General features: G+C 40.4%; 1 protein-coding gene across 2 annotated transcripts in view; it reads left to right on the forward strand.

Annotated features, from left to right (window-relative positions):
* The window catches only part of LOC121957467 (sodium bicarbonate cotransporter 3-like), a 54,947-nt gene that overhangs the window by 19,729 nt on the left and 16,870 nt on the right, over window positions 1-18,348 (forward strand). Inside the window, exons 3-11 of one of the 2 annotated variants that reach the window (XM_042506043.1) lie at window positions 1,248-1,397; window positions 4,524-4,662; window positions 5,456-5,616; window positions 6,470-6,658; window positions 13,928-14,007; window positions 14,757-14,914; window positions 16,283-16,370; window positions 16,525-16,671; window positions 17,388-17,494. In XM_042506043.1, the coding sequence (XP_042361977.1) occupies window positions 1,248-1,397; window positions 4,524-4,662; window positions 5,456-5,616; window positions 6,470-6,658; window positions 13,928-14,007; window positions 14,757-14,914; window positions 16,283-16,370; window positions 16,525-16,671; window positions 17,388-17,494 (1,219 nt within the window). Of the gene's footprint in view, window positions 1-1,247; window positions 1,398-4,523; window positions 4,663-5,455; window positions 5,617-6,469; window positions 6,659-13,927; window positions 14,044-14,756; window positions 14,915-16,282; window positions 16,371-16,524; window positions 16,672-17,387; window positions 17,495-18,348 lie in introns of both variants that reach the window. The other variant, XM_042506042.1, reaches the window with a different exon arrangement.

Raw genomic sequence — 18,348 nt, forward strand, 5'->3', positions numbered from 1 at the left:
CTCAGGTGTTTGCTATTTGTCCCTCTGTCTTCCCTCAGCATACTGCTCTTTCTTTATGTGTCCACCACACTTCATATCCTCCATCCTCTATTCAATAATGTCTCTATCCCATTCTCTCGTTTTGTGACACCCTACAGCACTCTGCTTTCCGTCCAGCTAAGCTGGGGTTTTTTCACTCCATCCTCTTTCACCTCCTGTTTCTTTCTTTCCCTTCCTCTTTCCCTCTTTCTCTTTCTCTGTCTCTGTTTTTCTCTCCATCTGCTCAGCTCGTGTGTGTCACTTCTGCCTTCCTCTGAGTGCTGCATCTTGGTTTCATTCCTCCTGGGTTCCCTCTCAAATCAAAGAGAGATGACTCATCTGTGAAAAATGAGTATTGGCAGAGAATGTAGGGCAAAAATAGGGCGTTCGCATTTCAGAACACGGTTCCTGTGTGGCAGTAACCATAATGAGGGGAAGTAGATAAAACATTTGGGAGAATGCAGAGAGGTGAAAAAGTTAAATGTTGTACTCTGGTTTCCTTCATGTAGAATATCTAGAGCACTCAAAAGAAATGGAAAGTAGTCCTCTGTCATTCTGTCTGAAATGTTTGTGTGTCTTTTACTTCAGTTGTAAATGACTGGTATTGTGAAAAATGTTATTGTAGGCCTAAACAGTCAGTTCAACCTAGCCTTGTACTAATTGAATTTAATCCATTGCATTTCGAATTTCATCCTATTATTGTCCACCTGGGAAGAATCTGACTTATTACTGAATACTTAATACTACAAATTATTAGCTTTGCCTGCTAACAGAGGCAGAAATCTGCTGTGTGTGCGGGTCAAGAAAAGACAGGAGGCTAGTAACATGTTCTACCAAAGGAGCAGAAATACAGGGTTCCTGCCAATCCTTCTTAAGTCTTAAAAGGCATTCATTAATCTATTAATTATTAATCTAATTTTGTGCTATTATAAAATTAGTCCATTCTGAGTTGGGTTAAAAAAGTATTAAAAAGTCTGAAACTAACTTTCCTTGAGCTGTAGGAACCCTGAATTATAAAACAGTTTTATTTCAACATAGAATTCTTTACCATGTTTTTAATGATATTCTGAGTAACTTTGTGTCATACTGAAATTGTGAACTGTTTTGTTGTTTGACCTTTATTACGTTATGCTTTACTCTCTTTCCTCATGTTTCCTTTGCTAATTTGTGTGAAAGTGGGCGTATGGGAAAAAGTGTCTGAATTGGTGTTGCACTTATCTTGTCCCCAGGCCACAGAGCAGTGTATGTAGGCGTCCACGTTCCTCTTGGAAGGGAGAGCAAACGGAGGCATCGCCACCGAGGACACAAACACCACCGAAAGAAGAAAGAGAAAGACTCTGAAGAGGGGAAGGACGATGGCAGGGAATCCCCAACCTATGGTTGGAAACACTCATCCTTAATGTCTTAATGCCCCCATTTAGTACCAAACCCGAAAGCCCCTTTTACTATCATTTCTCTCTCCAAGTCTCTCTCCCTTCATACCTGTGTCCCATCACACAGTACCTGGCTGATAATATAGTTTTTAGAGCCTTCAACTGTGTTTATTCATGCACCCACAGACTCGCTTCAGACAAGAAACAGAGACCCTTTCAATCCACAATGGATAGATCATGCTTTTCTAATTCTTTTAATTGGTGGGATTTTTGTGCTGCATTCATAAACTGATTCTTTGCAAATAGTTATAAAGCTAGTTAAGTGATAAACCACTCTCTGATGGCCATGGTGGTGGACTTTTAATGCAGTAACAATGCCACAAAACATCTTGAATTCCATCACAAATAAAAAGCTTAAAAGCTTGGTTGGCAGTGAAAGGAAAATTGAGGGAAGCAGACCTCCCTCTAACAATGCATAGATTTTCAGGTTATAGCACCACTCTGTTTAAGCCTTTTGTGTTTCCCCGCCTTTCAAATAGTTCTGAATAAAACATTTAGCTCTAAAAGGCAGAAAAGGCCACCGGGAACCAGCCGCTGACACTGATTGAAGGCTATGACATTTTAAGTGATGTGTGCGTGCTTTTGTGAGAGAACTTGCTGCATCACCTCAACTGCAAGACACATAAGCAACCAAATAATGCTTTGAACTCTATAGCACCTTTCCCTCTGCACAACAAACATCTGGCTTTTATATTTAATTGATGGGAAAGGTCACAAAGGCATTCATTTCTGGGACAAATGACTTGGTAGTAGTCACAGGAGTATATCAGCTCCGGCTCCCGTCATCTCCAGTTGGCAGTGATGGGAAAAACAACCCCTGGGTGGATGTGCTGATTTTAGCCTCTTTGCTAGTAGGATGCAATGATGGGCCGCTACATCTTCTACCTCCGTCCAAACAGTGCTCATACACCGTTCAAAATTTGGTCACAAAGTTTGAGAGCGAGACACTGATTAAGTCAGAAACATTGATAGAAATAACCACCATAACATTTTAATTGGTCTCCATGCTAATCCTGTTTTCCGGCTCACTTTAAAATGTGACATACCAGAAAAAGAAAAAAAGTGGACAGCAGGTTTTCCCACACATTCATTTATTTGTTGGAGCTGGACTGTTTATCTATTTGTTGCACCACACTCTTGGAGCGCAGAATGTACTCTAGTCACTGAAGGAGCAGTTGAAATTGCAGTTTAAGTAAAATTTAACTATTGATTGCACAGAGTCTAAAAGTGTGCTTTAACTTGTCTCTGCTCTTCTCATCCATCAAGTTGTCAGGATGCTAGAATTTCTAACTGGATGCTCAATACCATTTTCGATACCGCAGGAGGAAAAATGTAAAAAGCTGCTAGTGAAGGGAGGAGCTGTGAGCCTGCCTGTCTGCAGCTGTGCTGTGTGTGTAGTTGCGTATCAGTGAGGAGGCATAGAGGGCACTGCTGGTATCGATACTGTTGCAAATGAGTATTGTATTCAATACTAATTATAGATTATTTTGGCAACCCTAGCTCTGACTGGATTGACAGATCAATTATCTAGCTCACGACTCAAACTCCTAAACCTGTTGCTAAGGAAATAAAGACGTCATGTCGAGTTTAGCTTGTTCTTTGTCTGGAAAAAGGGTATGTGAGGGTTTAATAGACCTTTATGACACTAAACAGGACAGTATTGGTCCTGTTGTCATGACAGCACTGACTGAGGGCACACAGCATCCCAGTTTATAGGATGAATATTCTAGATCAGCACCTTACTCATGTACACAGTTTCATACCTCGTGCTGGTGCCTAAAAATTTCATCACATGTCCAGCTCGTGCAGAGTCTCTAACACACACACACACACACACACACACACACACACACACACAGAGAGTTAAATAAACCATCTGTCATCATGTGTCTTGCTTTCTTCTCTAGAGATGAATAGCAAAAAATCTTTAAAGGTTTATAAGGGTCAGTAACATGAGTAATTGACCCAGAAAAAAATATCAAAGGGTAGACTGTCTTAATGCTGAGGTTAAGGAGTGCAATAACGTTAAGCAGCAACAAAAGCCATATTAAGTGAACTCATGTGTTCATGATACACACCAGACCACCACCCCATGTACCCATGTGTGAACAGAAAATAACTCTCCCTTTTTTTGCTTCCAGTCACTCCATATCTGCCTCCCCGTGGCATGTAGTCTTGTAATCTGCCATATCTATTTCCGTTTTCTCTCCGGTTCCAGATGTCCTGATATCTGCTCTCTAATTCAATCAGACATGAAAAGAAAATTGCTGGAAAGCATTCAGGTTTTCATTAGGCTATCTTGCACAGTTTCTCAGCATCAAGCCAGCAGCTGTATTCCCTCTTATGTAGTATAATGAAAAGCAGTTCGTGATGTGCCGGTCTCACTGTACCTAAAAAGTATTCTCCCCAGCTTGGGAAGGCAACAGTGTAGTTGCCAACACATTTTCTCAAACAGACCCAAAAGAATTCTGTTTCATCATGCTACCATCTATTAAGCTCCGATTGAATTTTTTCTTCTTCAAGGCATTTTGTCACGCTCTATGGCTGAACTCACAGAATAGTCTGACACTAAAGGGGAAACTCTTGCGAAAATGTGTTTAAGAATAAGACATCCACTTAAAGGTGCCCTGTTTTCTTGTAAATGGAAAAAAGTTACGTTTCACACTCTCAGAAATGCAAAAGTGTATTATGGCACAATGTGATCTAATGAACACAATACATCTCCATCTTCATTTTTCAAAGTAGATTTGGAGCACATTTTGAAATATGCATTATTTAAAGCCATGTTTACTAGCTTGCAGTCTTCTTCTCCCCTGCCTTTGCTGGCACATTGCTGCATATCTTGGCACATTGCAGCCACCTGTAGATCAGTGGAAACGTTTAAAACCTTTTGCAAGGTATGAATCACATCATCAGTGTATATTTGCATGTGTTAAAAAATTAAACAGGAACCCACTCAGAAATAAAAACAACAGCTCCACAGAGTGTGATAAATACTGTCTGGAGAATTTCACTGTTATTATTGTAAATATTATTAATTTGACTTTTGGCCCTTGCCCACTCTCTGTCCAGACACACCATCTCAGCGGGTCCAGTTCATCCTGGGTACAGAAGACGATGACCTTGAGCACGTCCCCCATGACCTCTTCACCGAGATGGACGAGCTTTCTTTCAGAGATGGCAGCGCCACTGAATGGAAGGAGACTGCCAGGTCAGAAGAAACTTGAGGGGTGAACGCCATGACGTCCGCGAAATGTGACAGCAATACAGAACTACCAGTGGCCTTTAATGCCTCTGAGCTGAATAATTCCAGATCTCTTGGTGTTTGTATGTGATAGCTTTGGAGCATAATCATAGAATGACATTATTGGGAGTTCACTGGAAACCCTGATTAGCTATTGTGATCACAGCTATTACCCAAAGCTATTAGCCTTGGTGACTTCATTTACAGTAAATTTGTTGGTCTCTATATGAGATCCGAAGAGACACAGACTAGGCTCATTCTCCACTGTAGGCCAAAAACTTCAATGTGGTTTACCTTAGGGGTCAACTGAGTGGTTTTTTAGGGCTGATACTGATTATTAGTACTTAATCAGACTGATAACTGATACTAGTTTAGGTAGCATCTCTCATTTGTTTATGTCATTTGTTAGCTTGCAGGCTTGTAGTTTTTTTGCTGGGTTTGTCTCAAAATCTATTTTCCTGTTAATATGTTTTTCTTGTATTAGACTGCAATTGGCTTTCGTATGAGTAACGTACCTAATCTAGATTCCCCAGCTTGTGTTTGGAACTGGATTTTAGGGAAGTGCGAAGACATCGCCCCCTTCAGTAAGGGAATGTGAAAACACTACAGATACAATACAGGAAAGTCCATGTCATACATTTTAGGGGATATAAACAGAAGAAAAACATATTTTTGAATGGAGTGGGACATTAATAATAATTTGTGGATTCAAGTAAATTGTTGGGTCTATGTGTTTTGTGTACCTCTTGTTTGTTTTCAGATGGTTGAAGTTTGAAGAGGATGTGGAAGACGGTGGGGAGAGGTGGAGTAAGCCCTATGTGGCTACATTGTCACTACACAGCTTATTTGAACTACGGAGCTGCATACTCAATGGCACAGTCATGCTGGATATGAGGGCCAACAGTATCGAGGAAATTGCAGGTATACATATTTAAATCATGTTTTAACAGGGTTCCTACAGATCCTAAAAAAGTCTTAAAAGGCATCGAACACATTATTTTAAAATTAAGGCTTAATTTGTAGTAAAAAGTCTTAAATCAATATATCAGAAGCCTTAAATGCTAAGACATGGGAAGCAGGATTTTCTGAATTGTTTTTTCTTACCACGTTGCATGTAAGGCTGAAACTGAAAATCATGTATCCATATTATTTGCACTGAAGCTTCTTTTAGTCCATGTTATTATATACAGCGTGCATGGTTTCACACAGATGATCATTACTGTGGCACACTGTGCTTATGCTGATGGGGCAGCACGTGAAGATGATACCTAAAAATCAAACACTGAAAATAAAAGATGTTATTTGAGAGTAAGAAACACATAATCACCAAAAAAAACCCAAATGAAAGCAAACAAACAGCAGGTATGTCCTAGTTTTGTTATTTCCTCGTCACGGCCGAAAGATTAAAATGTTTTATGATGAAATAAAAATTTCGGCAAAATTGTTAATCCGGCAGTGGCAATTTTCTTCCTAGTCGCCCCTAATGTGCCTTTCAAAATTGTTCCTCACTCCTGATAATTGTCAGTTCTGTTAATATTTTTTCTCCAATTTTTCTTATTGTAAGATTGGTCTTAAAATCTATCATGAATGGCATTAAAAAGTCTTTAAAAGCATTAAATATATCTTGCCTTAATCCGTAGGAACCCTGTTTGAAGATTTGTGACATATTTATATTATTGTATTGTATTTATTTTGTAGCGGATAAAAGTGTGATATAAAGGCTTATAACTCTTTTCTTTCTGTGTATTTCTGTCCCTGCCTCTGTACACCTCAGACATGGTGATAGACAGCATGGTGGCATCAGGACAGCTGAAGGAGGATCTGCGGGACAAGGTGCGGGAAGCCATGCTGAAGAAACACCACCACCAGAATGAGAGAAAGCTCAGCAATCGCATTCCTCTGGTGCGCTCCATTGCTGACATAGGCAAGAAACATTCTGACCCACTCTTGCTTGAAAAAAATGGTGAGATTCTGCGATGCACTCGCATTTCTTTTTCCTCCATATTTTCGACCACTGGGGAACTGTTCCTAAAACCTCCACTGTTCAAATCCCTCAATGCCATCGTACAAGGTGGATGGTAAAAGTGAGTAAATCTAGAGAATGATTTATATCGAAGCAGTCGGCCCCAACAGTGAAACAGAAATCTGGGTGCTACTGACTGTGCTAACCTGTATGGCTGGCCTGGCTTGGGGTATTGGATTACTGATTGTTTTCACTCCATAGGGCAACACTCGGGAAATATTGCTTAACCTGCAACCAGAGTCAGCATTGTGTGTTTTCTAACTAGGCATGGCTGCAGTGATGTTAATGTATGGTGTGCATTTTTATGATCTGAGGTTTTAAGAATGAGAGAAATATCACATTCTCCACTTCTGTGCCTGTGGTTCTTGTTGGGCTTGCATTTCCATACCATGAAACCTGAAATGTCAAAATTATATATGTCACATTACTGGTTGGTGATGGTAGTACTTGTGGTGTGAAAGATCTATGTCTCTTGCCATATGAATATGTACTGTGCAGGATTTATGAGTGGTTTGTTGCGGTTAGAGCACACGTTTGCTTACAGTGCACTGACATTGTTCTAACTCATCCTCTCCTGCATGAAAACCTCTCTGAACTTCAAAGTTTTGCCTTACCTCAGTCATGATGTGTGACTGGTTTGTTCGGAGTTGAATGAGAGGAGTTGTTTGGCCCCTGCAGACCCTCCTACACGCCTCACTGAATCATTCTTAGTGTCTCCTGCACACAACCTTGCTTTCGCTCATGTTTATGCAAGCACGAATCTCTCTAACTACACCTCTGCCACGCTCTTGCTGCCCACCCCTTCTGGCTGTGTCTCTTCCAGATACCACCTCTGTGATGTACTCCTACTTCATATGTTTTTCCTCTCTGCTCCATCCCTTATTCCTTTTTCCTCCTTTCCCTCCTTTCCCTCCTCTTCTCTCTCCCTCCTCCTCTTCCCTTTTTTGCCATTGTCTCCTCTGTTAGGAGAGGGCCTGTCCTCTTCACGTCTCTCTCTCCACAAGCCAGGGGCAGCCTCCTCTGTCTCCAACCTCTCCCAGAGACGAGAGTCCAGAGTCTCCGTCCTGCTCAACCATCTCCTACCCTCTTCTTCCTCCAACACTGGGTCAGCCCCAGGCACCCCATTCCTCACCACCCCTCAAAATACCCCCTCTGTCTTCCGGCGCTCCTCCCAAAGCCCGCCACGCACCTATGGCGCAGGCGCCGGCCCTCAAGGCATCCCCGAAGTGGTGGTATCGCCTCCCGAGGATGACGACCCACCACACTCTGCAGAAGAAGACGCACCATCACCAGAACTCAGCCGACGAGCATCCTCGGCATCCCAGGGCCTCGAGCTGCTGCCCTTAGAAGGCAAATATCTGTGTAGCCTGCCAGTGTGAGTCACGGCTTGAACAGAGAACACTAGCACTAGCATGAAAGCTCTGCTTCCTGTTAACTTCCAGTCCTGCGGCCATCTCATCAGTAATCCACAGCAAGGGCTCACTCGCTAGGATGCTCCTCCTCCTGTATTTATCCACAAAGTTTTTGACACCACTCTCCTCTCCGCCTCATGATTCTTGCTCCACTTTCCTCTCTGTTTCTATCTATTCCACCAACCCATTCTTTTCTACTAATATCTCTCTTTCTTCTCTCTGAACTCTCTATACTTCTTTTTGCCATTCAAACCTCTCTCTATCTCCTTTCACATTTTTAAGACTTTCCTCAACATATATGCCTTGCTTGGTCCCGTCCTTGTTCACACCTCCTTCGTTGTGGTTGCATGGCTTCCTTCTATCTGTCTTTCCCCCATCCCTGCATCATGTGATGTTTTATTCCCATGTTTAGCCATCTTCCCCATCTCTTTATCATCAGTCAAGGTGTGTCATGTAAGACCAGAAGGGATGTCCTGATCGTGTTTTCTTTTTAATTTAGTCTAAACTATTGTTAGATAGATACAGTACAAACTTAACCTCAAAGAGACCTACATTACAACTTGCATCACCACTTCCCTAGTATAATTTCCTACAAAATTTTAAAAGGTGTCCTTTAGTGTTTTGTATGATATAAATAGAGAGGAGTTTCAATATGGATCTGTAGTGACAATAAGCTACAGATGGGATTCGCAAAGCATGTCTGTAGAGTGCCAGTAATAAGTCCTAAAACTCGGGAAATAAGTTATCATTTCAGCACCTCCGGTTCCCTCGTATCAAAGTCAATGTGTTTTTTGAATGGGTTTTTGGTTAGAAGCCTGAAATAAGATTGGTAGTTAATGCAAGGGACTTTCACATTTTGTTCTACAGCTTAAAATATGTCTGTAAATACCCCATTCAGGAACTTTGACACTTTAATGTGTCTTTAAACAAGCAGCTGCTAACAAATGACTAAATGAGACTACAGAACGTCATCACGCTGAGCCACACTAAACACAGCTTTACAGACTTGATGTGGTGGTTACGTTAAATCATGCTGCTGTGATGTAATTCGTTTATAGCCTCTGGAGATTGCATTTAGGCTCCTAAAATCCCAAAAGTTGTGTTCGCTCATGAAGATTACCTTGCTGAACCAAATGTGTAAGTGTCAAAAATATTGTTTGCCACAGAGCTTATTTTCTGCAATAATCCAAAATCCAATGGAAAAATCCAATAGCATTTTTGATGAGGGAACCAGGGCAAAGCTAACATCTGCATTGGCCTACAGAAAAATGTCATCCCTTGGGCACTCTTTATCCTAAAATGAACACAACGTATAAACACTCCTATGCAATTTGAGTGTTATGGTGCTGTAATTGGAACTACTGGCTGCTTTTTTTTCATGCTGCTTGTTGTTCACTCACTTACAACATTGCGTTTGGAATAATTTCCTTGTGTTCATGCAGAGTGCACCGGGCCTTTTTTTATAACTTTCCTATTCAGGTGACAATTTATTTTAATAAAGTGGACTAAAATGGATTGTTTTGTAATCACTGATACTATCAATCTTTCAGTGTCAGACACAGACTCTGATATAGGCTTGGGACATCCCTATCTGTTTGTTATTATGCAGCAGCTAACGTAGTACATGTCTTATCCTTAGGTGACCGCCCCATTTTGAGCACACACAGATGTAAATGTCATGCAACTTGTGCTTTTCCCATTGCATCAGTTGGCACCATATTCTTCCTCCTCATCAAAAGTATAAACATTCTTTTACCCGATTAAGTTTAGTGAGGGTGAGGGTGCCAGCAGCATGGCTAAATATAAGACCAGGGTGGGAGTATTGGTACTGTATGTACCGTCATATTGGCACCCAGTGACTTCTTGTTCTTCCCAAAGCAAGTCTGGTCAGTTTATTATTAGACTGTGTTTGCATTTCAGTGTGCATGTCTGTGTTTGTCCCCCTCTGGGAACAGCTTCAAAGTATGGGTCATTAGAACCAGTGATCACTTGGTGGAAGCTGAGTCTGAAAGGTTGGGGTGGTCTTATTATAGCTGGAGAGCTTCTGTAATTGTACTCCCTTCAAGGAAAATATACAGTATTTCCCAAGAAGCAAGCATCTTGACATCACTGTGTGGGTTATTAAAGGGGGTTTTAAGCCTTCATTATCACAGTTTAATAACACTGTAGCCATTTCAAATCAATATTGTACAACAGAGCAGTTTACAATCTTAACTATCTCTAACTGTGTATTGAACAGAGATATAGTGTTAAGACAAATTCCCTTAATGTGTCATTTTTAGAATAATTTGTCTGGATGAGTGATAGCCTGGCTTACAGGTTAAAACAAGTAACAAAATAATTCACGTCAATGATTCACTGATTTATATGTTCTCCCAGTTTATACACGTACTATAATGGTTTTGAGCTGACTGCAGCCTATTTATACAAATACATGCCATGGACCCACTGAGTGTGAAGTCATGGGGGAAATACCTGCACACAGGGCATGCAGGGAATCACCGATACACCCGCTTCATATTATTTCAGGCTCTGCTTGAGAACTTGTCAATTCTTAAAGGGAAACTGCTTTTTTTCAAAATTCATACATGTTATTCCTAAGGTCCTAGACAGGCTAAAATATAAGAAAACATGAACAACTCTCCCAAATCCAATAAAGTAGCTGGTCCACAGACAGTTAAATGGAAAGATTTCACAGATGACACTGAGAGCCTGTTTACACATGCTGTTAACATCCAGACACTGTTAGACAGCCGAACACATTGCCTTCATACCTGTGTCTATCATGTGTCTCCAACTGACCACTTGTGTTCAGATGTCATTACGTACACAAAAGGTCAAAGTGCCCCACGCACCTTTATTACATCCAAGGCTATTCAAAGAAGGCTGGGACACGCTCTCTGACCCTGTGGGAGCTATGGGGTTACAACAATGCAGCATCAATGTAACAAAAGCTGCGATCTTCGAATGTTACAGCAGCTATGAATGAAGGGATGCTGTCAGGTCAGGTGCTCTTTGGGTGTGCTCAGCCCAACAGAACTTTTGGGTACAAATTTGCTTATGGTTTTTTATACACACTTTTTCAATGATAGCAGAATTGTGATTATGACGCCATGACTTCTCTTTTTAACCTCCTTGATTACGTCCACACTCTCGCTACTTTCTGGATCGTCACATTAGCGGTTGTGTTGGTGGAGTATAGGATGTTGCTGTGAATAGAATTCAACACGTCAGATCACAATGTGTCTTAGTGATCGTTTACAACTGTATTTAGTGGTGTCCACTTATAATCCGATCATCAAGACGCATCTTAAAACCAAGTATAAACATTGCCTGAGAACTACCAGGATAACTGAGTATATGGGTACATGTTCTGTTTGAAAACTAAGAACACTGCAATAGAATAAAACTAATTTGGGTGTAAAAAAGAAAACTAACATTTCCGTGGGTCCACAAAATCTTGTTTCCCATTCACTGTCTATAGAGTACCCCAGACTTTATACTTGATGAAATCACAAATTTGAGACTTCTGTGGTTTAAGAGAGAATAACTCATGTTCGTAAATACTGATTACACTTTCCCAGGCCTTGGAAATTATTTTATTGTTTTTAATTTCAGTGTTGTTTCTGTTTAAGTGTTTCTATTTGTCAGTTTTAAGAAACTGAGCATATTATGAAATAGCAAATGGCAGCATCGAGATTCTCTAAGTCTTTTTACAGTGTAATGTCAATTGTAGAAGGGACTTTAGATTACCAGTACTTGACCCAGATCAAGACATGCATACTATGCATCCGTATAACTGCTCAAAAGATAAATTATTATTATCATCTTTGCACCTTTCATCAGAGGATATACAGTGCTACCAGACTGACAGTAAAACAATCTGTATCATTTCAGTTATTAATGTCACTGTTTTGCATAGGAATGAAGTAGCCCTGTGATGCCGCTTTTTAAAAGGCTAGTATGGGGGAGCATTCCAGGGCTTAGCCTTCCTGAATGAAGTGCGTTGGCGAATGCAACCTAAGCTAATCCCTCCCTTATTCCAAGAGGCTTTGTCGGGTATGTGAGCAATCATGCTCCTGTTCAGCAGTCACAGCTACCCAGCTTCCACTGGGGTTACTCCAGGGTACAATTCAAGGGTATGGATCACTGGCCAAACCACATGCTGGCAGAAATGGCACATTTTAATTTAGATTTGGGATTTTCGTAAATGAGTGACGCATATTGCTTACGCCTTTATACGTGTTTTTTTGTTTGACGTTGGGTTGATTACCTCCTGATGGCAAAATGAGAAATGTGTTGATGTGGAAAATGAGAAAAGAATGAAAACCTGGTAAAAGAAGTGTTCTCTCAGAATTTTCAGAGGATAGTATGTAAATGCTATCCTTTGATCCATATACATGACTCCCTCATTTCATCTCCCACTCTCATGTCACCTCAAGTGCTAGCGTTTCCTGTATCTGGTATGGCTCAAATCACATAAGCAATGTTGAAGTGTGCAGCCAATTACGCACACATCAGAGAGCTTCCTGTGCTTTTTTTTTTTTTTTTTGCTTCAACACTTGAAGGTGCTGAAGTCTGAGGAAGGTGAACTGTCAGGCATATCAAACACATCCCCTCACCTTCAGCTCAGCGCTGACATGAATTTAAGCTAAGCAGGGCTGATTTAACCACAGTAATGGAAAGCAAATAGGAATAGTACATTGTGAAATATATCGTCTCTCCTGTGGAGAGACATCACAGTGTTACAGCTCTGTACCAAATCATCATGTCTAATAATGGCTGCACAGGAAGAAATCCTTTACTTCCAGCCAAAACTGTAAAATATTAATTAGCAAATCAAATTACTACTTTTTCAATTTGTTGTTTATCTATTTCAAGTGACTATTGATCATTGCTGAGCACAGTTGAACTTGCACATTCAGTGCAAGTACAACAGGTTTCATTTTATCCCACGCTGATCAGACAGGCCACTCAACTAATGAGGATAAGTGACTGCATATTACTGATGCAGTGGTTCATATTTTTCTGTTAATTACCAAAACAGAGTGCAAATATCACACAAAAACAACAGCTTCATTTAACTTGTGGGTCATTTCTCTTATGCAGCAATATGTTAAAGTCAAAACTTTTGAGAAAAAGATGCATTGTTGCATTAGTAGTGACATGTTTAACTGTTTGGAAAACATATTTGCCAGTCTCAGGCACTCAGATAATAATTCTTACAGGTGGACCGGTTCATAATGGCGTAGCAGGGTGAAACATTTTGAGCAAAGTTAGTCTTAGCTCCCTTGTGAGTGATTGAGATTTAGCCAGCTAACCATCTATACATACACTAAACTTTAGTATGTTTTTTATTTTCATGTTGTTGTTTTTTGTTGTTGTTTTTTTAAAAAATCAAAACCATCTTTCTTTAAAATGTAGCAGTTAACTTGTGGCTGTTTTTCAAGAAAATGTTGCTGCATAACAGGAATGAATATTATAGCATTGCATTACAAACCTGCGTGGGCAGCAGTGTGACTTCAGGATTTTGTATTCGCCAAGAGCTCACCTGTGATCCAAAATGAATGTAATGCCTGTGAAATTGCCTCTTGTTTGATATGCCCACACTATAAGTTCATCAAAATTAAAAACTGAGTTGAGAGAAAAACTTGCATTTGATAATAACACCCCAAAACGGCATTTCCTGATTAACTGTGCTGCAATTCTCGACCTGTCTTTGCTTTCTAAGTACTCACACAGTGTCCATCACCACTTTGTCTCTCCTCTCCTCTTCCTTTCCTCCTGTCCCTCTCAGGACCACTGGTGTCTCCGAACTCGGTCCCAAACAACCTGGATGGCAACAAGGCAGTGGAGAGGAGACCGTCCAAAGTAGGGGTCAGTAGAGAAAGCAGCAGTGTCGACTTCAGCAAGGTAACCTAACCGCAGTACTGAGCGCAGAAAGGGCCCATGAGTTCATCTTGACTTCCACAGACGTTTGAGTGGTCTGTGTTGAAAATCGCCCGTATGAGAGCCGCCATCTCATAAACCCATCAGAGCTTTTCCTCTGGGCTCAGCAAGCGGCATCTTCAGTCATTGCTCCACCTGTAATGGACTACAAATTGATCAACAAAGTAAAAGTCTTGTAGTTACGTAACTATGGTTAATTTTGAAAATTCCTCCCTCGCATTGGCCTCCATTCATCCTTCCATTTTGTACCTCATCCATTAGATGAAATGGCAGGGCGCCATAAGTAGCTACCATTATAAAACCATCCACTATGACTGCCAAAAAATAAGGTGCAGTGTTTGTGTGAGTCACAGGATACAAAGGAGGGATCAAGACAGTCTTTTCTAAATAGGAATAAAGAAATTGTTCCATGCTCAGATCTGTATTTAGCATTGCATTTAAGATGTATTTATTTAGTAACATGATAATTCCTGACAGACGGTCTTTGCTCAGTACTCTCTAGCAGTTTATGTAGCTACTACCTTGCCTTATCTTTCATTTGTTATCATGGTTTCCGAACGACATGCTGCCATCGCTTACATTCCAGCATCTCTGTTTGCATGTGTGTCCTTCACTCTTCTTGTTTTTTACTGGTCCTTTTGTCTGATTCTTAAATTGAATTTTTTCTATGATTTCAGGTGGACATGAATTTCATGAAAAAGATTCCTCCGGGCGCCGAAGCCTCCAACGTACTGGTGGGAGAAGTGGACTTCCTGGAGAAGCCCATAATAGCCTTCGTACGACTGTCCCCTGCGGTCCTGATCACAGGCCTCACAGAGGTGCCTGTGCCCACGAGGTACAATAATTTGGAATTAAATCATACCATGACAAAGACTTTGAATTCCAAAAATTTGATATCTGACAAAAGCTGCCGACTCTGAGAAGTTATTTTCCTCTGAAAGCAACTTAAAGCAAACTGCTAAAGTGATTTGTAAAAGCCCTGTTCATATGCAACAAATAAAACCAGGGGATTTTTACGGTGGTTCTGACTACATACAATCTGCATCCACAGCCCTGTTCCCCATGTCTCTAATCTCTGCAGTAACAGGACTGAAGCCCAGTTCAGACCAAAGATTTGTGACAAGACAATCAGCTTGTAACAAAGTCCACTGGCCAAGTCACTTACAAGCTGTCAGCAGATGTTGTGTTTACTTGTTGTGGCATTCTCTGACTTCAGCCATCCCTTCATCCCCTCCGAGCCCAAGTCTGTCTCATTTACATTCTTGTAGCTGTTGGCACGTCTGTCGGTCTCTGTCTTTATGGTGTGTCTTGTGGTATGGTGGGTGGCTGCTGCTTGCTGTATGTGTGCATGTCATACGCTCATACTATCTGCCTAATTAATCGGTGCTGGTTATTTACATTATTGTGACGTATTTATATTTTATATATATATATGCCGTTTCATCACAGCTAGAAATGCAACTGTATCAAGTATCTCACTGTTACTATCCTTATTCATATTTTAAGATGCTACAAATAATATTCAGCCACAAAATAAGCCTGAAAAGTTGGAAATCAGAAAGGAAGTGCAAAGAGTTGTTGCTATGGGTACAATACTCTGTCTCGTCTAGTGGCATTGGTGTAACCTGGCAGGTTTTCAGAGTGTTGCAGACTGGCACAGTGCAAGTAGTTGAAATTTTTAACTGGTCGTGTAGCGAATCTTTGGTCTGAACTGGGTTCAACAGTCTGTAGCCATTTGATGCTCATTACACACCAGACACAAAATGGTGGCTTGGAAAAATAAAAAGATGATTTTGGTGATTGTTGAAACTTAAAAATCCAAGTTATTTTCATATATTAGGGTACAGAAATTTAAAATTTGCTCAGCTTGGTACATGTGCAGGTGGTTGATACCGTTCATCTCACTGCGGACAGTTTAAATCTGTTTGTCTTGTCAATAGTAGCTATAACATGCCAAGAAAGAATGGCAGCAAACGCAGGTAAGAAGACCACATAGTCAATGAGCATTGATGTAAACAATATAGATATCAAAATGTGTGTTTTCAAAGGAATCTGCAAAGGTTTTACAGAGGAGGAAATGCATCAGACATGTTTATTAGACTCCATAGGGTCATTTTAAGTGAACATGGTATGTAATCATGAGATCTGTATTGAGGTCGGTGTTACTCATGGTGCATTTCATGATATTTTTTCCTTTTCAAAGGTTTCTTTTCTTGCTTTTGGGTCCTCATGGCAAAGGGCCACAGTACCATGAGATTGGCAGATCCATGGCTACACTAATGACAGATGAGGTGAGAGAAAGAGACTGATCCCTTTTTGTAATTTATTTCAGTTTGATCTGCCCTAAAACTGTTTAAAAAAAAAAAATCTCTCATTTTGGATTTTTTGAGCTATATTTTTTGCTGCATAGAAATTTAATAACTCTTACTAATATCCATTATTCAGATTTTCCACGATGTAGCATACAAGGCCAAAGACCGAACTGATCTCCTCTCGGGAATAGACGAGTTCCTCGATCAAGTGACTGTCCTGCCTCCCGGAGAATGGGACCCCACAATCCGGATTGAGCCACCCAAGAACGTCCCATCTCAGGTTAGTGTTTCTCTCAGTCAAAGATTGTACTTAGCAAAAACGGCATGCAATGGTGTGTTTTACAGACATAAAATGCAAATGCCATGTAAAGCAAGCATACAGTAATTCTCCTGGGAGGTGCAGGTGCAGAGATCATTAACCAGCTGCATCTGAACACAGTACTAGATCTGACCTCACATGGAGTAGTTACAGTGTGTCTGATGATCCTTAAAATTAAAGTTTTCTTTTTTTTTTTCAAAATTATTCAAGCTCTTCTGTGTGAAAGACGTTTTGATGTTAGATATCTTTTGACCATTGAACCCAATACCTTCTTTTTTTTTTATAATTTCACATCCTGTTGGCAAAATGTAGATTAACCTAACTCACTCTAATAATCATATTCCTACATACAACCTGCAACTGCACAGGACCAAATATATATACTATTTACCTGCAATGCCTAAATAAGAAAAAGATGATTCAGTCCTAAATATGGTTCAAAATGATCTTGAAAAGGTCTTGATGTCTGACACCTGTATACTCACTGGATTACTTATGTTATCTCAAAATGTTACCTAGATGTTTTTATTGACTTCTCTGTACCTGCATTTCTTTAGAACACTTCAAACCACTATAATCACACTGAGAGTGCCCCCCTATGGTTTTAAAGCATCATGACAGCGATGAAATTTTAATACATGTCACTATATGTCATTTAAATGTCCTGTGACCTGCAGATGAAGAGGAAGAGACCGTCCCAACCCAACGGCACTGCGTCTCCAGCTGGAGAGCTGGAAAACGATGATGATCATCATGCAGGGCCTGAGCTGCAGAGGACTGGGAGGTGAGTTTAAAACCTTCTCTTGCCAAAGCAGCGAGTTAAAACAATTATAGGGACTTATTCACTCCAGTAATCTCTATTAATACCCCTGTCAGCAAAAATGTTCATATTAAGATATATTTGATACTGAAAGTGTTTCCTAGTTGAATTTACAACTTCATTAGCACAAGTAGGCATGTTTAATACATCATGTTGATTAAGTTGAGACAAATGATTCTTGTTAGCGAGAGCTGCTGGAGAAAACTCGTCAAAGACACTAAAGACCTCATTTTATCCTCTTTAGCTTCAAAGACTAACTCCAAACACTTAAAAATGTAGATGAGATGAATCAAAAGACATTATCAGATGTATTTTACAGTATGCAGTTTTTCCCTAAAAGAAACAGTTTACCTCAAAATCAAAAACACAGATTTTTCCTCTTACCTCCAGTGCTATTTATCAGTCTAGATTGTTTTGGTGTCAGTTGCCATAGAGATGTTTTCCCTTTCTTCAATTCAGTGGAGCTAGATGGCACTTGGATGGGGTGCTCAAATCATCCAAAAAAAACAAAAAAACCCCACTACATTTAAAAACTTCACAGCAAAGTCTCTTTCCAGAAATCATGACCCTGTAACTCAAGATAATCCACAGACCTGGTTGTGAACAGTTTCATGTAAGAACTATTTTCTCTCACTGAGCTACTACCACTACCAAACAGGGAAAAGTGTACAGCTGCCCCTTGAAAGTAGGAGATTCCAATAATCAGTCAGATGCTGGCTCTCTGGAGCTTGGGCCACACAGCAAGGACAAGTTATGTTTATTTGAAACCTCAGACAGACACACACACACACACACACACACACACAGCACACATACAC

The sequence above is a fragment of the Plectropomus leopardus genome, chromosome 18 (assembly GCF_008729295.1).
Source record: "Plectropomus leopardus isolate mb chromosome 18, YSFRI_Pleo_2.0, whole genome shotgun sequence".
Lineage (NCBI taxonomy): Eukaryota > Metazoa > Chordata > Actinopteri > Perciformes > Serranidae > Plectropomus > Plectropomus leopardus.